Genomic DNA, 21,274 nt, shown 5'->3' with positions numbered 1-21,274 from the left:
CTCTTATATGAATAAGACATGCTCACCTGTCACACTGAGCATAATTAATCATAAGGTAGACAAAACACATGTATGGGACCCAACAGAGGCTCCACTGGGGCTCACATAACAGGCACTCATATAAACACTGCAAGAGGGTCAAGTGAATCATAAATCACAGCGTGTTTTCCTTCTGTACTGTGACATATTTCAGAGGGCTTTCGTTTGATGATAGGTGGTGGTTGCGGGAGAAAGAGGTGAAACGAAATGATAATATTGGGTACTATAATGTTTTCTGCTCGCTGATGCATGGTGACATAATCAAATATCAGAAGATGTTTTAGAGGAAGGTAAGAAATCAGTTGTGAGTTGAGGCTGGCTTTAATTACACAGCTCAAAATCAGTAGTCTCTAGGAGCAAATAAAGCAATTTCCCATTTGAATCCACTGAAAACCAAAACTTCATACATCAGTTCAGCTTCATGAAAGATGATTGTAAACTGAACCAGAAAGTCAAAAAAGGGCATTATTTGTTCTGTTTTTTGTTAGGGTAGATTCTCCTCTGTCCCACTTTACCAGAAGAATATTGTTAAAGTGGAACAGGGTGTAAATGTTATTGTGGAACAGCAAATTAAGGGTTATTACCAAATTTAATTAACAACCCTACAGTAACCATAGTCGTACATTTAAATTCACTACTGTTCCCACAATACTGAGCAAATCCAACAATTTGCATAAATGGTTTCTTTAAGTCATGTCGGAAATATCGTTTTTACGAGATGAGTTCACATGAGCGTTCACTACGTTTGTTCTTAATTATGATATTTTTATTTATGGTACATATCAGACATGTTTTTAATATATTAAAACATTAAAATCTATAAGCAAATGACAATAATTTACATTAGGTCATTTCAGCCCCTGACCTCATTTGTTTCAAGCATATGTTTCAAGGTATCATTTTCTTTTCATTTGTAAATTGTGTAAATGTTTTAGAAAATTGTATCATGTTGTTTCATATGGCTTTAGAATGATAGTAAAAAGTGACAGAGAACATGAAATGTCCCAAACCGTCTCTCTATACACTATTACACAATTAATCTATTTATAGATTGCATTGTATTATGCATTTTAGGGGGTCTGATGATTTATACATCAAATTATTCATGTTTTTCCTATGATCACATAAAACCTGGGAACAATCATGGGTACCAGAAATATTCCAGACCATTCCCCACATAGAATTCCCTGTGCTTCATGATCTGTGAGGCAATAACACATGTAATCAGAGGGCATGCTAATTCATAACTGTCCCAAGACATTTTCTATTCTTACCTCCCTGTATCAGCTAACCACATCTATAATGTGAGAGAACTGTCATGACACACAGAGAAAGAGGGGAAGTAGAGCCAATCGAATTGGTGTTAATTGGTTTATTTAAGCTTCATTTAAACAATCAGTGAAATAAAAAAATTCCCACATATTTAATATCTATCATGTGCTGGAATTTTAAACACATGGAATGTGATCATGTTAATGCAGAACGGACGCTGGATTCAACAGGATATCTAATGCAGTCTTCAGCAGGATATAAAACACAAGTCTAATTTAAATACTGCAGCAAATGGCCTTGTTAGTGCCTCACTTCGATCTTCTTATATTAATATGCAGTGTGAGTCTATTCTATTTCAAGGTGTTCCTGTTTTTAAATAAAAATGGCTCCACATATAATCCTATCGATTTATCAGAAAGCTGTCCCTCTAACTTTCATTTGCAGTGTTATAGAAAAGCTCTCTCATAATCAGGGCTTCTGCACTGTGGTACCACACTTCTCTGCAATTATTAACCCATGTGGAAGCTTTTATTTTTTTCCACTCCCAAAAAGCAGAAGATTAAAAATGAATGGAGATCATGGAGATCATTTGTATTGTCTGTCCAGGTCTTTCAGCATGGCCCAGGGCAGCCCAGGGAGGGGATGGAAAAGGGGGTTCTAAATGCACTTGAAATGTTTCAATTGAATGCTGCTACCCTCCTGAGAGAACTGCTCCAGCACTTGCTCCTCATTCACCTTATCTGTGCTGCAACACTTTGGTTGAGATTCCCCTCACAGAGCACACACACACACAGTTTAGGCTAGTTTTCGAAGATTCTTATGCTAGCACTTCAGAGCATGTCTTGGGGAAACAAACTTTCTGATATCTGGCCACATATTAAGACTTATATGGGGCACCTACAAATTCACTTACGGGCCTTGAGTGAATGCTAGTTTACTGGGTGACATATGGATGAATCTATGCATGCCATATGAAATCCTATGTGTACCTTTATGACATCACAATAAGAACCACTATAAATGCATGCCATATGGAATTCTATACGTACTATTATGACATCACAATAAGAACCACTATTAATGCATGCCATATGGAATTCTATACGTACTATTATGACATCACAATAAGAACCACTATAAATGCATGCCATATGGAATTCTATACGTACTATTATGACATCACTATAAAAACCACTATTAATGCATCCCATATGGAATTCTATGCGTACTAATATGACATCACAATAAGAACCATTATAAATGCATGCCATATGGAATTATATGTGTACTATTATGACATCACAATAAGAACCACTATAAATGCATGCCACATGGAATTCTATGCATACTATTATAACATCACAATAAGAACCACTATAAAAGCATGCCATATGGAATTCTATGCATACTATTAAGACATCACAATAAGAACCACTATAAAAGCATGCCATATGGAATTCTATGCGTACTATTATGACATCACAATAAGAAAAATTGTAAATGCATGCCATATGGAATTCTGTGTGTACAATTTTGACATTATCAAATATGGAACATTCAGCAGCACAGTGCTACAAAGAGTTCTTTGAACAATGCCATAGAAGAGCTACGTTTTTCATTAAGGAACCATGTTTGTAAAAAAAAGTGTGTGAGAGTGAAAAATCTATAAATTAGCAAAAACATGTTATGTCAAGTTCTTTAAAAGGTTCCTCACAATCAGAGAACTTTGCAAACATGATTCTTACAAAGATGATTCTTACAGCGATCCCATAATAGAGAGTATGCACGTGACATCCCCGACGGCAGGAATCACTACAGCCACGCTCACTGAGTAGCAGCGTTAGCACTCCGTGTGAATGCGCAAAACACAAAATAGGAAAGAGCTGCCGTGCAACTGTGACAGGTTCAGCAAGAATTTGGATCTATTCTTTGCAAACTGATGAAAGCTCAAGAAAAGAGAAACAAATGCATTGCTGCAATTGTGAAATCTAGGCACTGAAGTGTGGAAGCTCATTGTTTGGTGAAGTAACACTCTGAAAACAGGTGGGAAAAAAACAAGCCCACCGTAGTTGTGAATTTAGCAACATGCTAAGTTTGATTACAAGGACAGGCAAAACCTAAATGAACCAGTCTACTATATGTGCCTCAAAACAGTCAAAAAAAACTCTCTGCTCTGAGATATGAATTTGAGCCTCAGTTAGCTGGACGTTCCTGGCTACACATCGCTGTCCATTTAAATGGATCGCTGTTGAGTCCAACTGCCTTTAACTTGAGCAAATAATCCCTTGTTTAGTTCTCGGTTTGGCAGTTTTCCCTAATTAAATGCGGCCCTGTTGCAGAATGTTTTGCATCTTAGTCTGAATAAAGGGGGCGTGTGCCAGCGGGGCAAAAATGAGTCGGGCTGGAGAGGCAAAGAATGACTGACTGAGATGTAAAGTGAGAGAGAGAGTAAGAAGGAGACAAAAAGAGAGAGAGAGAGATGGAGGATTGGGTGTGCCTCAGGTTCGCTTAGGACAAATGCCTCAAAGTCTATTATTAGAAGCAGCTGTTGCCACTGACAACCATTTAAAATCATCACTCCAGCACCTCAACTTCTTTACAGAGCACACAAACTCAAGGTAGCAACCATGCAAATGCCTATCGCCTCTGCACTGCAGTGCTCTTTCCCATGACTTCAATTCTCCAGGACTATCACACTCGAGAAACTGCAATCATCTTCCAGAAACGTGAGCAGGCTAGAGAGCTACGGATAAAGAGTCTGGGAGAGCATGGAGATGCAGAGAGCGCATAGAGAAAATTGGTTGGGTGGGGAGGGGGGTAACAAGAAAAACAAGGTACTTGTAGCTCAGCGGTGTTGTAAAAGTAGAAGGCCAACATATTCTGCTATAGCAGCCCTCTCTGAATGCACCACAATACTAAACTCAAACACCAGTGTCATGGTGTGTCTTACGTTCCAGTCTTACATCAAGCTTATTCCCTGCACTCACTATTTCTTTAAGACTTTACATCAACCCATGCATTGTATAAAACCAAAAAGTGATTTTGTAGAAAGTACCAGACGACTAAGTGGCACTATAGCAAGACATGCAGAACCACAAACTATCAAACATTGGAAACACTATCAAATTCATAGCTATAGTCAATAGATTATACAAATCTACAGTTATGAAATGGCTGATTATTTGGAAGGAGGAGAATTCCTGAAACCCCTTCTTCGCCCAGTGTTAAGTCCTAAAATTCCATCTCAACAAAGTTTTCACAACCCACCACCACCCTGTCATGTTCCTTTAGCTCTGCCATATCTCTTATCCCAACCTCCACTTACCAAAGAGGGGGGTCTGGCCTTTTACCACAATGCAGAAGCCACCTGAACTCCAGCCCAAAGGGATTTCCCAACCCCTCCCTCCCCTGTCTCTTACAGTACCCTCCCAAAGTATCATATTTGATCGCAAATCGTAATTAGATGTGCTACTCTTTCACTCCTTTAAAAAAAACATATTGTCAAGCTGTCACGAAGGTCAATGAAAGTAGTATTGCCACAATTAATTTTTGAGATAGTCTCTACTTCTGTCCCTGTATACAGATTCTTAGAAATCAATAAGCCCAGGAATGACAGCTTTCTTTCATATCAGGTTTTTAAAAAGTATCTGTCAATATCATACTACACTTACGCACTTTGACAAAATACTACATTAGCATTACAGAGGATTACAGAATGTGTTCGCATAAAGAATGAGACAGAGAGAGAGAGTTTGATGAACACATCGGAGGGAAATGCAGGTCTCTGAAAGAAAAGCTGCAGATCAGCACAAACTCTGGTTAAATGAGGTTGACTTCATTTTTAGGACAAACTCCCCCATTACCCAGCTCTTTTCTCAGTACACAGCTACCTGAACATCTTGGCACGCTCACATGCTGTACGTGTCAGAAGAACACTGCGAAACTGAAAACACAGCTTTTCTCAAGTTTCTTAAATCTGTACACTCCTAAAAATAAAGGTGCTACAAAGAGTTATTTAAGCGATACCATAAAAGGACCGTTTTTGGCTCCATAAAGAGGCATTTTTGTAAAGAGATGTGTGTGAAGAATCTTTTAAAGATTTAAAGAAGTCAAAGTTAATTCTTCACACTCACATCTCTTTTACAAACATGCCTCTTAAGGAATCAAAAAAAATCTATGGCATTGGCATATGGAGTCTATGTCACTGCAACACAACTCATTTAAATGATGAACCATATTTGTATCATATGGTATATGATAAGACACAGTTTCCTTAAACCCCTTAAACAGCATATGGGTCACCGGCAGGCCAAAAGTGTTATTACAAACTTTTATTACCAGAGAACAGCCCAATCAGTTTGTTCAGAAGTCCCTGTAGTTACTGAATAATATACCGTAGAGTGTAATAAGGCTTCCAGCGTTAAGGGGTTAAACAGTATGGGTTTATTAGACCTATCCATTCTTAATTCAACACCAACAATTCTGTGATGTTCCAAGTCCATTTCTCACTCTTACTGCTTTTCATCTCCACTGAGGCACCTCCACTAATTAGACATCTATTAATTCTACAGTCCTAGTCAAGCCCTAATGACTCTTTTGGTCAAAAAAAATCCTGACATTCGTTCATCCACTTTTCTTCATGATCAGGCACACGGAACGGATTGCAGTCAACTATGAATTATTAAGTGATGTACAAAAGGCTTAGGGTTTTGTCTGGGCGTGGACAGTAATTTTGTCTAATTGGACAGTAATTTAACAGTGACATGTTTTTTGTTGTTGTGACTCCAGTAAAGATTGCTTTAGTGTAAGTGGAGTGTAAGTGCTGTATTGGGTCCATTTCAAAGGTATTTGTATCTATATTTGGTGATCTGTCTAAGCATCATCTATCTTTTGTATTTATATTCATATTTCTTGTCTCCTCATTTCTGGAGGCCAGGAAGAAAATGAGGCACATAAATTGACATTTCAGGTAATACAAGGAAATACAACAATCCAACAGGCCTCTTGTAAAATGATCCCTTGCTGATGATTGTTTTGAAATGCCAAAAAGAACCACAACTGGCGAGACAGCACATTGAAAGATCAATAATGATCAATAAAGAATGAATCCTGGGGTGGCTGGTGACCTGGTAGTGAGAGAAGTGAGCCAGCAACCAGAAGGTCATACGTTTAAATCCCAGAACTGACTGGCAATGCTGTCCTGCTCTCATGCTTTCCCGACAACCATTTAACCTTACAATCGAATCAATAAGATAAATGTTGGCTTATGACGTCTTGTTCTCTTTCCAGGGTTGGGTGGTATTTCAAAATGTTGATGATCTCAAAATGAGGACGGGATTTCAAAATGACAACATTTCTAATGTGTCAAACGTTTGTTATGTGTCTATCTGGTTTACGGCTAAATAAGTTAATTCCCCCATGTGCATTTAAGAGAGCCACAGGGTGGGGGTGCTGTGGAAGCTCACTGAGCCTAAGCCCACTGTAGCTGTAAGTTTAGCTCACTGAGCCCAAGCTCACTGAAGTTGTAAGTTTAGCGACATACTGAGTTCAATTAAAATGAAATGGGAAAGCAAGCAAACCTGGATGAACTAGTCTAAACAGTCTCAGATATGAGGCCTTCTAAACTTGTGTAATTTGAGCCTTAGTTAGCTGAAACATTTGTGTGCTGTGGTGTTTAGCCTCTCTGCTATTTTTTCATTGTCAGCATTTGTGCAGCTCGGTAGCTGAGTAGTTAATCAATAGCAGCTGTTATTAGCTGTCTGATACTCAGTGGATCTGTAGCTGAGCTAGCTTAGCAAAGAGTATCATAGCTAGTGGGCTTCAGATCCAACACCAGCTTTGTGTCTGTCCAACAGCAGTCATTATCATTTTACAACACTTATAAGTGGGCTTTCAGTAAGCCAGACTTAAGTTTTGAGTTCTGTGGGGATCAGACTGTTATCCTGCTAACAGAGCTAATGCTAATTAGCTTCTCTCTCCTGATTCAGAGCCGTTTAACATTTGTAATTGTCAGACTGATTTAAAATTGTGAACAGCGTTCACTTAGTATCTGACCCTCTGACCCTGTAAGCAAACTCAATATTGCATTCGATACTGCCCAACCCTATCTTAGTCTCAAAATTATAAACTTGAGCGTGGCAGGCAGTGACAAAGCCTGCTCCTACAGCACACACTGTTTCTAGATGTTAGTGTAGCGGTTGTATAGATGTATGACTTCAAAAACCAAAAAACTGCAATACCAAAGCTTTGTGTGGGGAATGCTTCCCATGCAACCCATTACAGTAGCTGTGAACCTGGAACTGAATGTGTAGTTCTTGGATGTGGGGTGAGCGCACAGCTCCTTAAAATCACACTCCTTCCACCACTCTGACACAGGTTCATTTTTATTTAATGAGGTCTCTCAGAATACTACAGTGTTTTTAATTTTCCCAGCTGGAACTTGGATTTTTTTCTAAAAACTCACACGAAGTTTACATCTTGTGCTAAACTCGCCTGTTTATTATTTTTCCATCTATAGCTACATCCTGGAGAGTGTTTTTGTTCTTGATCTGTTCAATAGTTTTAACCCCTTAAGCCAGAAAGGCTTATTACATTTACATTTACATTTACATTTATGGCATTTAGCAGACGCTCTTATCCAGAGCGACTTACAAAAGTGCTGTGCTATTTACCCAAGAAAAACCTCAGCTAGTTAGAATAGACTAATAGTTCAAAGATAACTTTAAGCTTTAGACATTACTAAGCACAAGTCAAAAAGGTGACCATAGTACTCTGCTATTCGTCCAAGTATTCTCGGAAGAGGTGGGTCTTCAGTCTGTGTTTGAAGACAGCGAGCGACTCGGCCGTTCGGACACCCAGGGGAAGCACGTTCCACCACTTTGGTGCAGGACAGAAAAGAGCCTGGACGCTTGTCTTCTGCAGATTTTGAGGGATGGCGGGTCGAGCCGAGCCGTACTTGAAGCTCGAAGGGCTCTAGGTGCAGATCGGCTTTTGACCATTGCCATTACACACTAAGGCGTATTATTTAATCATTCCAGGGACTTCTATACAAACTGGTGGGGCTATTCTTTGGTGATAGAAGTTTATAATAACACTTTCAGCTGTTTAAGAGATTAAGCTGATGATGGAAAAGGCTCTTTGGTCATTCCTTAGTACCTGTGGCACATCTACAATCATCCTGAGACCTTTCATTAGCACAGCCGGTCAAGAAACAACTCAGCAGTAAATTTCCCAATTACTGGCATGGTTCACTAAAATACATACACCAGTCAGCCATAACACATCATAACACAATCTCATTGTTTCTACACTCATTTTCCATTTTATCAGCTCCACTTACCATATGGAAGCACTGTGGTTCTATAATTACAGACTGTAGTCCATACCTTATTAGCCTCCTTTTACTCGGTTCTTCAATGGTCAGGAAACCACAGGGCCACCCCAGAGCAGGTAGTATTTGGGTGGTGGGTCTGTCTCAGCACTGCAGTGACACTGAGATGTTGGTGGCGTATGTTGCGATGGTTTGGGTGGATCAGACACAGCAGTGCTGCTGGAGTTTTTAAACACAGTGTCCACTCACTGGCCACTCTATTAGACACTCCTAGTTGGACAAGATGTAAAGTCAGAGACAGAAGCTCATGCACATGTTACTGCACAGTTTGTGTTGACCATCCTTTAGCCCTTCATCAGTGGGCACAGGACGTTGCCCACAGGATGCTGTTGGCTGGATTTTTCTGGTTGGTGGACTGTTCTCAGTCCAGCCGTGACACTGAGGTTTAAAAACTCCAGTAGCACTGCTGTGTCTGATCCACTCGTACCAGCACCACGTCAGTGTCACTGCAGTGCTGAGAAGGACCCACCACTCAAATAAAACCTGCTCTGAGGTGGTCCTGTGGGATCCTGGCCATTAAAGAACAGGCTGAAAGGAGGCTAACAACGTATGCAGAGAAACAGATGGACTACAGTCAGTAATTATAGAACTACAATATCATATAAATGTTATAATTTCATATAAATGTGTCACATTGGCTGTACAGTCTATCAGCACTATAGTCTGGAGTAATGCACATTTTTACAAACCCACTACAACTTCCAAAGGAAGACTGTATGTATGGTCTAACCTCAGTCCACTACTAGTCACTACTGGTGGCTACTCTTCCTGTTCATCTCCATGGGTCTTCCCTGCAAAGCCAGCATCCACTCACTAAAATAACTAATGTATGACCGCCTGTCATGGAAATGGCTTTGTCCAGGCCACTATCCATAATTCACTAAAAAAGCCTTTCCCAGCATGGGAAATGTGACACCTTGTCAGAACAAAAGTTCACCTGTGGCCAATGGAGCTCGAGACCTGGAGTAAAGATGACTACAGGGTCAGATAGTGTACACACTAATTATCCTATATTCAACATCAAAATCAAATAGAACTTTACTGCCCAGCCAACCATATACAAGCATACAGTGGAAGAAACCAACATCCCACCAAGACTACAGTGCTGCATACTGCTCTCCACTACTGATTTCCACCACACCTGTTATCACTGAGATTTCTATTATTAATGACATCCCCTTAAGCCTGATGATCCTTTGTATATAAGGATGATGAAGGGATTTTATGCCATCAACAAAGCATGACTCTTTTACGAGTGTGGGATCTGCCACCTGGAGATAATGCAGTAAACTGTTACAAAGCTTTAAATGAAGAACACAGAAGATTATGCATTCACTGTATGAGCACCAGCAGTGTGTGCCCCCACACTGAGGGGGAGCAGGTGGATGAGATGATCAGAGGAAAGATGTTAATATTACAGAGGGGAAATCAGGCATAGCTACTGTATTTTTGAGGTTATTGTAAAAAAAATCAAATCATTAGGAGCAGGCACTAAACGCCCCCTCACCAAAAGTTCCCAACCATCAGCATTATGATCAGGCACTCGTTAACAGGTCTTTATGGCTGTTTTATCTTGCATCTATCATTGCCAGTAATTGCCTATGGGAGTAATTGAGTGTGTATCTAATATATGCATGCATGTGGGTTGTATGTACTTGGTTGGTGTAGTGGATAACAACACTGCCTTTCCCATTACTTATAGAAAAACCCTAACACTATGTTCATCTATGTGTGCAACATCACTCAACTGCAAGTGACACTGTAAAAAGAGCTTCAGACAAATGCCACAAATGCCTAAACACTGAAGATCCATCAGTCCGCTCGAACACTGAGCGCACAGTCAAATCCCAGGTGTTAAGTGAACTCTTCCAGTGATCCCTGTAACAGTAGCAGGGATAAACTTACAGTGATATAGCAGACCTTCTATCATAACCAGCACTTTAACAGCCCCTGTCCTCCACATCCCATCCAGATCCAGAGCTAAACTTGCCTCTGAGTCTACAGCAATTAACAGCGTTACTCACCATGTTCACCTCGGACACCATGTCGATACTGGAGATGTCGATGCTCATCCCCACGTCCACCGGAGGACCTGCAAAACGGCGCAGAGACGGACACGCAGCTTCAGGACAAGCGCAAGGATCCATCCATCAATCCAGCACAACGACAACATGCATCATCCTTCCTCCTCCTCATCCTCACCCTCGTCTCTATCGTCACACCCGCGCACTTTAAGCCAGCATTTACCTCCGAAGTCGGGCCTGAGTCGGATGTCGTAGCCTTTGAGCAGTTTGTCCACCGTGACTTTCACGTACGACATGTTGCTGGGTTCATTCCCGCTGGAGGAGAGAGAGACAGGACGAGAGAGAGAGGGAGAGAGAGAGAGAGAGAGAGAGAGAGGAGAGCAGGGTGTTGTAGCGCTGTACTTGCACCACGCGTGCGGGCAGACGCGCGAGCCGCGCGGCGCGCCTTACCTGTGTGCCACCGGGCTGCGGCCGAGCGCCACAGCCATCAACACCGGGAGGCACGCGACCCCCGCGAGCCACCGGGCTCCGCTCGCCCACATCGCTCCCGCCACGCGCCCGCACAGTGAGACACACACTCTCACACACACTCACACAAAGAGAGTAAGAGAGGGAGGGAAAGGTAGAGAGAGGGAGAGAAACAAGCCTGGAGCAAAAAACTTCGTCCTCCGCGGTTCCAGCCGCCACGCTGCCGCGCATGCGCGACGATGCGGCCCGCCGAAGCGCGAGAGACGATCTGCGGGAAAGCGGCGCGAGACGCGCTGCTGCGGTCCTGCCGGTTTCCCAGCCGCTGCTGCTCCTGTTGCTGAGGATGAGAATGATGAAGAGGAGGAGGAGGAGGATGATGATGATGATGAAGATGCGCGCGCGGAGTAACTGGCGGAGGTGCTGCTTGTGGATTGTGTCAGAATCAGTATCAGTATTCCGGTCAGCTCTTTTCGCACCCCCCCCCCCCCCCCTCCCACCATACACACACACACACACCTCCCCACTCCCTCCCGGCACCGTGCGCTCTGCCCCGGCTAACGGACTCTCCACTCCGGCTTGAGGAGTGGTGAAGCGGCTCCAGTGCGCGCCGGTGTTGTCGCCGTAAAAACACAACTCATGTAAAACACACACACGGCATGCGCAAGCAGCGCCAAGCGCGCGTGGCTTTGTGGCTTCTGTTTTTCCACTCGTGCCGCTCGTGAACGCTCCGGTCAGACCGCGCGCCACGCAACGCCGTCACGCGCCCGAACACGAGCGACTTATTTGTCTGTAACCCGGGAAACGGGCTGAAGTAGCGCGAGGCGAGTTCACACAAACAACAACAACAACACGGAGAGCAACTCGCCACTGCAAATAATCGATGAGGAGAGAAGATCAGAGAGCAGGACCGTGCAGAGAACTGTGGAGAAAGCGCGGGAACATGGTATAATCACTGTTTATTCAGAGGGGAGAACAAATATCCAGCTTTCCATCAGATATTAAGGGAATCTCACAGTTACGAATAAAATGATCAGACAAAGCATGTCTGCTTATCAGCCTGCTGTTTACTTTCTACTGAAAATAAAGACAAATGAAACAGCTTCCCAAGAACACGTGTCGTAATTACCAGCTCTAGTAGCTGTCTCTACTCCTCTGGGGAAACTGTCCACTAGATGTGTAAACAATCAGCCACAGTAACAATAGTGAGGCCAGGTGCTAATGTTGGAAGATCAGTTCTGGATTATAAATGCCACTCCAACCCACCCCTGAGAAAATATAAATTTCAAGAGGAAAACATTTCCCCTAGAACATGTGAATTATTGGCCCCTGCAGATAGTTTATGTAACACTGGCTGAGGTGGGAAAACATGCAATCTTGTTCCTCACTTACTGATAATAGATGGTACTTTATCATTCCAGAAGAACGCAGTTCCACTGCTCCACAGCCCAGTGCCAGGGGGTCTTTATACCCCTCCAGCACCCATGAATAATCTTTTCTCCTAAAGCTGAGTAAAGGCGCTCTCGTTTTGTACAGGTGTCATTTAGGTCTACTGATGTTTACCAGCTGTTTTGGATGTGTTTAAAGGGAACTCACTCTTTTTATGTAAAAAAAACACAAAAAAATTACTTGACCAGTCAAGACGATCTGAGACGCTAGTGATGTAGTAAGTTAAAGATTGGGAAGGTTTAGGTGATGTCATGGCAACACAAACATTAGATTTCAACAGCATCCATAACTCATGTTTTGGACAGGGTTGAGTACAGGCAAGGTCACCGAGGTAACATTAGCGATGTTGGATGAGGCCGGTAGCTGGTATGCTATCATCGAGGTAGCAATGTCGGGTGAGGCCGGTAGCCTGTATGCCATCACACAGGTAGTGATGTCATACAAGGTCGGCAGCTGGTGTGCTATCTCTGAGGTAGCAATGTCGGGCGAGGCTGGTAGCCTGTATGCCATCACACAGGTAGTGATGTCATACAAGGCAGGCAGCTGGTGTGCTATCTCTGAGGTAGCAATGTCGGGTGAGGCCGGTAGCCTGTATGCCATCACACAGGTAGTGATGTCATACAAGGTCGGCAGCTGGTGTGCTATCTCTGAGGTAGCAATGTCGGGCGAGGCTGGTAGCCTGTATGCTATCACACAGGTAGTGATATCTACAAGGTCGGCAGCTGGTGTACTATCTCTGAGGTAGCAATGTTGGGCGAGGCCAGTAGCCTGTATGAAGTAGTGATGTCTGACCAGGCCAGGTTTTGATGAAATCCTCTACAGGAATTTTAAATATGAAATATTCCTGCAAATATTGTACAAAAATAAAACATATAAAATATGCTATAGCACAGAGAAGCAGCCTGACAACACGATGTAGTTCCAAGTTATCAGGAATTTCACTGGTTTTCCAGTCAGGTGGAAAAATGTCATTTGCTCTGCGTTGTCTAGAAACTCTACTGGTTTCAGTCATTTCTCTGGGGAAGGTTAACTGTCAACACTCTTCATAAATGAGCTTTTTGATTTGGACAATGCAGAGCTATCCTGTTAAAATATAAAATATAAGAAACTACATCTTCTCCACTCTTCGAAGAAGACTTTACATTAGATGTTAAAAGTGAGCAGTTGATGGCATTCTTTCTTGATTGCATTCTTGATTGCATTAGTGAGATCAGGTAATGATGTTAGATGATTAGTCATGGATCATGAATTCATGTTGACTATAGGCTTGTGTGCAGCTGCTCCATTCAATTAGTAATTGTGTTTTCAAGGGAGCACCTAAAGCAGCCGTATTCATTAATTAGAAGGGGCGTCTGGATACTAATGTACACTGATAAATAGTGTACATTAACTGGGTTGGATGAACCAAAATAGAGTTTCCAGACATGAGCGGCCAGCTGGATGCTCTGATCAAGGGTTTCACAGATTCAATGGAAAATTCAGTAACACATTATTACTGTTTTTACTGCTTGACACATCTGTGTGTGTGTGTTTGTTTTTACAGTTCTAGACTGCCATCATCTGGTACATCCAGCAGACTAAGCTTGAAAACATTCTAACATTCTTACACTGTGACATCTACTTCTGCTGCTCCACTTATCACATTCAGCTCTGTAAGGGTTTGTTCAGCCCTAAAGATTTCAACCTAGGGTGATTACAAACTGAAATAATCCCCCTGAGCACACATGCCAACCTGCTCAGTTTCATAGTGCTGTCAAGGTCACGCTCTCTTGGACAGACTTTGTCTCGCTGCATGGGTCCATCACGTCTCCCTGAAGAAGGTGCACTCAAGCTGTGAGGAGCACAGCGGAGTTCATCACAGCCCCACTGTCTCTCCCCAGTGGCACCTCACAGGGACTTGACTCTGGGCTGATTGTTTTCTCTTGCAGTCAGATTCATGAAGGAACAGATGTAGGTTAGCATTACATAGATTTTACTGCAACTGCAATCACTAGATTTGGGGGGGGCAAAAGTGAAAAGTTTGAGGTTTTAGACATCAGATGTCTTATAACTAGAAAGGCACAGGTAAGACAATGTGAATTGACTTGTAGACCCTTTGTACAAGCATATCTGTCCAGTAGTGAAAACACACCGGCATCTGCTGTCCTTTTGCCATCATGGTGTGATGTTTTTAGGTCAGATATTTCAAAATGATTGACACACAGTCAAACGAGACACATGCACAAACAGTCTATATTGTAATAATACGGTTTCATCTCAAGGGGGCTCTTCAGTCAAAGAAATAAACGGGCCCCCTCTTAATGCACACAGTATATTCAGTAGCAAACTGGAAATCATGCCAAACGTCGAGTTATTTTAGCTGGATGTGGGTTACGTCTTATTTACTCTGCCTTGACAAAAATAGCAGTTTGGATTCACTGGCAAACTGTGTGTGTGTATTTTATAGTGGTCGAAGCAAAAATAAAGAAGCAGTCAAAAATAACAGCTGTAATGTTTTTTTTTGGAACCATTACGAAAACACATCATAAAAATAAATGAAAAAGACAAAGACTATTAAGACAACTAATAGTGTTTGGTAGAATTTTTGTAAGTTATGTGGCCATTTTTGTAGTCAATCATATTTCCCCGGATTGACCCTGAAGACTGCTTCTGTATAAGACAAACACTTCAGTCCTAAATGATCTGAAAGGTGTAGAGCATCTAAAAAATTCACAGTGAGAGCTACCCAAGACTAACGTAATGTCCCCATACAGCAGGGTTAGTTTTAGCACAGTGCTAAAAAGAATTTATATTCACTGATCAGCTATAACAGTAAAACCGCCTGCCCAATATTGTGTGCCACCAAAACAGCTCAGGCATGGTGAGGCATGCATTAAACTTTTCAGCAATTTATGCAGCAGTAGCTCTTCTGTGGGATCGGACCAGACGGGCTAGCACATCATGAGCCTTGGGCACTCATAACCCGGTTGCTGGTTCATTGGTTGTCCTTTCTTGGATTACTGTTGGTAGACACTGACCACTGCATATCGGGAACACCCCACAAGACCTGCCATGCTCTGAGATGCTCTGAGCTAAAGCTTCAGTGTCTAGCCATTTGGCTCGCCTAATATGGCACGTCTAACCTCACAACTGCCTATTTTTCCTGCTTCCAACACATTGTAACTTCAAGAACTTACTGTTGCTGTCACTTGCTGCCTATTATATCTCACATTTTGACAGGTGCCGCTGTAACGAGATCATCAATGTTATTTCCTTCACCGGCAGCAGTTTTAATGTTATGATGATTATGTTTTTTTTAAACACATTAAAAACAGATGTCATGTCAATAAAACTTTTTTTGTCTGCTTTCGCTTAAACTAATCAGATTTATTTAAATGCAGATATTTAATGTATTTTTATATATTGTATATAATATATATTATATATTTTATACAGAAGTCTCTGTAGTTACGGAACAATACACCGTAGCGTGTAATAAGCCTTATTCTTATTATAAGTTATCAAACGTAAAATTATATAGACCTAATTGTGCTTTTCATGATGGGTACAACAAGCCCCTTGGTCTGTTACAATTATCCCCACCCAACTTGATCTCACATGGAAACATCCATATAGGTTGATTGTCACCTGTCCACTGGTAGCGTGGTTGAGCAAAATACTCACAAACACTCACATAACCCATCTGTTATGTACTTTATGTACTCTGTATCTGAAATTCTGAGACAGGATTCTGAGGCAGGAAGGCACTAGTCCCGTTTAAATTGAAGTTTAGTATCCTAGCCTTCAATGTTATTGGGCAAAAATGCTAATGGCTAATGACAACACAGCGAAACACTTGCCTTTGTGATTCACTTACAGAGACCTTCATCACTATACTGCTGTGTGGACAGCAAGGCATCAGGTCGGCTAGCTACCTCCAGTTTCAGACATAGATAATAAACACTCCAAGGCTTATTACACACTAAGGCATATTCTAAAGTAACTACAGGGAGTTGTGTGCAAACTGATGGGGCTATTCTTTGGTAACAGTACAATTGTGTATTAATACAAGTGTGTATTAAAACATTTGGCCTGTTTACACTTGTAGTCTTTTCTTTGCCACTTGAGGTTGAATCTTATTTGTAGAAGTGATGTACCAGCTTCTTATATAAAGAAATGATCATGCTCAAATAATGTAAACAGGTTTTAGCATATAACATGTATCTAGCAAAGCGCTGTTAGATCGTACAGCTCTCTCCAATACTTCTGTCTGTTACAGAGCTCTGTTGAGATCAGTATCTTAACCACAAATGAGTGTCATTGCCAAAAACACTGTGGGCATCCATCTACTCATGTTACTGTCAAAATAGATGGATGTCATCTGCTAGGCCAAACGAAAAACGTTTGGAGGCCACAGTTAGAACAGCTCTGATTTAGGACAGCATCTGCAGAGTCCTGTTAGCACCATGATTTAATGTATTTTTGCCCATCTCTGCCTCCCAACCAATAAATATCAGTAACTGTGTGATGGCAGGCTGTCTTGTCTTGCAGCACTTTCTGAGGCCTCCAGAAAGAAGATTGCACAGTGATGATTCTGAGCAGTATTTGAAAGCAGCAACTTAAAGTTCCGTCTTAGGTTTATTGAAGTCAGGAGTTTGTGCTGTACTCTACTGATTTTTTTATGTAGCTGTTGAACAAAGAGGCTGCTGGAGAGATGTTTAACATGCTCATCAAAGTAAAGACGCAGAACAAGAAAATCAAATGCAATAGCCAGTAGCGCTAAGTGTGTGTGTGGTGTTGCAGTGAGGAGTAAAAAGGTTTAAAAGTAGAGATTCGTTATGAATGCTCGGTGACATCCAAAGTCTATTTATATCTGTAATTACTACACAAAGTTAGAGAATCTGTCATCTGTCCTCGCTTCAGTGTCCTCCCTCCACACTACATCTGAAAAAGACTTCAATATAAACTCAGTTTCGGCTGCTTCCTTTGTCATTCCTTTCTCAAAGTAATCTATTATTATTTCAGCCAATCTCTAACCTCTGTACTTGAATTGACATTTCTTTCCTAGACACTAATCATTACATTTCACTTTGCTCAGGCTGTATTGTATTGTGCTTTCTTATTTCTTCATTTCTCTTCTGATTTTCCTTTCTTTTCTTCAGTTTTCCGGAGAGCTCCATCTTATACCTTTGGGATGAGTTAAAGTAGCATGTGTGATCCAGAACTAATCATCCATTAGGCTGAATGCAATCAGATCTTCAACGGGGGACAACGCAATTTTTAATACTTATTTTGGCAGAACGTTTTGCATCAGCAGGTGTCCACAAACTTTTGCCCATATAACAATTGGGTCCAAAAGTATTTGGGCTGTGACAAAAGTTTTGTCAATACAACAGTGGATTTGAAATAAAGCTAATCACGATGGAATTACAGCCCTTTTAGGCTTAAAGTAATTGGACAGCTGACTGAGGAGCAGTTTTGTGGTCTCTCATTATTTTATGACAGATTAGGGAGATTAGAATTACACATGCATTTGGGAGATGTTTAATTGGAACTCTCAATATGTGGTCCAAAGAGGTGTCGATACAAGTGAAGGATGCCATCATTAGGCTGAAAAAAACCCTATCAGCAGGGTTGGGTGCACTGTATTCCCTGACAGTGTGGTGAACTCATTAAAATTATTCTATTTGTAAGCAAAACTGCAAAACAGTTCAAACAGCTTAAAACATTCAAGTTCATAGAACGATATTCAAGTTTTAATCTCAACAAGCTCAATGTGTTCAAGTAAAGACAATCACTAAACTCATTGTTTTTCATTTAATATTTACGGAGCGTCTGACGCAATGCGCTCCTGCATGCCCATTGGTTATAGCCGTCTAATTAGCATACTGGGATTTCTGAACAAACATGGCGGACAGTGCGGTTGGTGAGGGAAAATAAGTTTATTAGCAGTTTTTAAAAAAGAAACAGTTAATTTACTCTCTTTCTCTGGATAAGTACATGTTTTTGTTCTAAACACTGGCATAATTTGCGGCAAGTGATGTTTTTTTTATTAAGGGGAGCTATTTTGAAGTGCGCGCACGTTTTTTGAACTCCATCTCGCGCGCCTCGTTAACAGCACCTGGAGGGAGAGAGCGCGAGCGCTGCTGACCTGCTGAACTCTCATAGTGCAACACAAGTCCCAGCGGTCTTCATTCTCCTTACTGTGGCTGCTGCTCTCATGCTTGGAAGTGTAATTTGGTGAGTATATTTAAAAATAGTTTAATTGTAGTTCGTTTTTGAGGTAAATAAAACTGGTAGTTTGTCCGTTTACTTTGCCTGTAACTTGGCTTGTCGTAATGGGGAACAGCTAACTTGCTAAGCTAAGCTAGATTCAAGATTCAAGAGTTTTATTGTTATATGCACAGCAGAAACAGACAGTTACGCTGTACAATGAAATTCTTACTTTTCTGTCCCTCCATTCACCAATAGATAAAGATAACAAAAAAGAAATTAACAAATAATAATAAAAAATATGTATATACAAAGTAAATAAAGTATAATAATATAAGTTGAAGTAAAAAAAATTAAAGTAAACTTTCCTTTTTACAATTAAAAAAAAAAAAAAATGAAAATAAAGGTTACATGTGCTAATAAAGTTACATGTGCTTGAAGAGCAGCAGCTATAAAGTGCAGGTTGCAAGTAAGAGATGTAAAAGCTAAGCTAGTACCTAACCTAGGTTAGTTAACTAGCTAGCTAGCCAACGTTAAAGAAGAAAGTTAACTTAAGTTAGGCTAATTAGGTAACGTTATTTTACATCTAAATACCCATAATAGTTGTTAATGTCTAAACTTGGTTAAACTATAGTTATTTTCTTGGTACTTTACAGTGTGTTTAAACTTGTATTTCCCATATTCACATTTAGTTTGAGTGAGTTTGATATTCCTGCACTGACAACAGAAAATGCAGTGAAATAGAGAGGTTTAGCTAGAGATTGATAGTGGAAAGGCCATGAAAGCAGAGTCTAAACTTTAATTGTTTTTGCTGTGTGTTCATTTAAAATTGCCTAATGTCGATGTAGTTAGCTTCTGAAATGTTTTGTTATTTTGCATGCTTAAGGATTTAATGATAAGAGCAGATAACGTAGATGTAAATGCAATTCATTGGTGCTTTTGATTTTTTTTTATCATTACAAACAAAATCATTATTCTCTGACATTGACTACTGTGTACACATTGATACATTTGTTGCATTGTCAAAGAGATTTGTATTTGTGTGTGCATGAACAGGAGGGTACACTAAAGATGAACGTGTCCAGCCCCTAAAACATAACTGCATAGGTAAGTATAATATGAGTTAATTAAGTGCTAATTTTGTAAAGCAAATTTAGAGCAGAGAGAAATATAACAGAAATTTTAGAAATATAGAGCTCCTACCTCAACAAGTATTAGCTTTTTGTCACTTGCCTGTCATTTTGTCAGTTGGTTTATAATGGCAGATATGGAGTGGAAATGCAGGTTATGTGATGCCTTCTCTGATACTCGTGGCAAGTTACTTTGTCATTACCGCTTGCAACATAACCACTATTCAAAAGTCTGTCCTTTGCCATGTCTTTACAACTCGTGTATTTGCACATTTCGGTCATTCAATGCACTTAAAATTCATCTTTCAAGGATTCACAAAAACACAAAAGGGACAAGTCAAGGGGGACAAGGAGTGCAAGTGGTGTATACATGTCCCTTGTGTGGGTTTAAGCAGCCTTTTTCAGAGAAAACACTATTCACTCATTTAAGAGGGCATTTGAGGACCCATGAAATGGTAACATGTCCATATAAGAGCTGTGCCTATAGTACTAATGTGTACACTTCCTTTAATGCTCACAAAAGCAGAACACATGGAGACTCTAGTAGTGCAGATCTATTTAATCATGTCTCTACTGATGAAGACTCTGTAGGCCTAAGTGCTGCTGGTTCTTCTGTGGAAAATGTTGACCTGTGTGAGGGGTTGGGACCATCTGAAAATGAAGACACATTAGATGATGAGGATGATGGTTACCAAACATCCTTGCCTTACAGAGCCAGGAAGTCACTGTGGGTGGTATGGCTGGAAGATTAGCCTAAAATTTAAGATGGGTAACTATCGCACCAAGCTAAGCAGGTCTGGATGTGATGAGGTGGCTGTTAACTCTGGTAAGAGGAGCCGAAATAACCCAGAGAGTGAGTCACCCCACTGCAACATCAAAAGACCTCGTCGAGCAGAGGTGAACTATCTACCAAATTTCCCAAGAGGAGAGGATGCCTCAAGTCTGGAGCGACTAAGAGTGCAAGTGGTAGAAGAAGTATCAAAGATGGATAAAAATCTACAGATGATAGAGAGACTAATGCAAACTACATATGCATTACGCCGGAAACAAATAATTGCCGACAACCCATCCCAATCTGTCAAGGACCTTCTGGAAAATTGGTCTGCGCTTCGAATAGAGTCACAGGTAACTTTTTCTTAACTTTCTTGTTACATTTATCCTCATACTGGTATTTGTAGAATCAGATTTCTAGAAAATTTTATTGAAAACTTCTTTATTGCAATCTTCTGTACTCCAAGGTTTGTGATGTGATAGGAATTCCAATTTATAAACAAATTTTAAATGCAGATTGTAATGTACTGTAAAACAACAAA

At 40.9% G+C, this 21,274-nt stretch overlaps 1 protein-coding gene and 1 long non-coding RNA gene across 4 annotated transcripts in view; one reads left to right on the top strand and one right to left on the bottom strand.

Moving 5' to 3' along the window:
* Positions 1–11,640, bottom strand: part of gabrb1 (gamma-aminobutyric acid type A receptor subunit beta1) — a 32,404-nt gene extending 20,764 nt beyond the window's left edge. Inside the window, exons 1-3 of one of the 3 annotated variants that reach the window (XM_072677765.1) lie at positions 11,176–11,640; positions 10,904–11,040; positions 10,726–10,793 (exon numbers count right to left, since the gene is read on the bottom strand). In XM_072677765.1, the coding sequence (XP_072533866.1) occupies positions 10,726–10,793; positions 10,904–11,040; positions 11,176–11,267 (297 nt within the window). In that variant the 5' untranslated portion in view covers positions 11,268–11,640. Of the gene's footprint in view, positions 1–8,696; positions 8,745–10,725; positions 10,794–10,903; positions 11,041–11,175 lie in introns of those variants that run through there. The other 2 variants (XM_072677766.1, XM_072677767.1) reach the window with 2 other exon arrangements.
* Positions 11,641–18,522: 6,882 nt separating this feature from the next.
* Positions 18,523–20,778, top strand: LOC140554607 (uncharacterized). Its single transcript, XR_011979632.1, has 3 exons — positions 18,523–18,858; positions 19,888–19,938; positions 20,674–20,778. It is a non-coding gene; the product is annotated as an uncharacterized lncRNA (long non-coding RNA).
* The last annotated feature ends 496 nt before the right edge of the window (positions 20,779–21,274 follow it).

This window comes from Salminus brasiliensis, chromosome 4 (genome assembly GCF_030463535.1).
Source record: "Salminus brasiliensis chromosome 4, fSalBra1.hap2, whole genome shotgun sequence".
Taxonomy (NCBI): Eukaryota; Metazoa; Chordata; class Actinopteri; order Characiformes; family Bryconidae; genus Salminus; species Salminus brasiliensis.
This window is presented reverse-complemented; position numbering and strand designations above follow the sequence as displayed.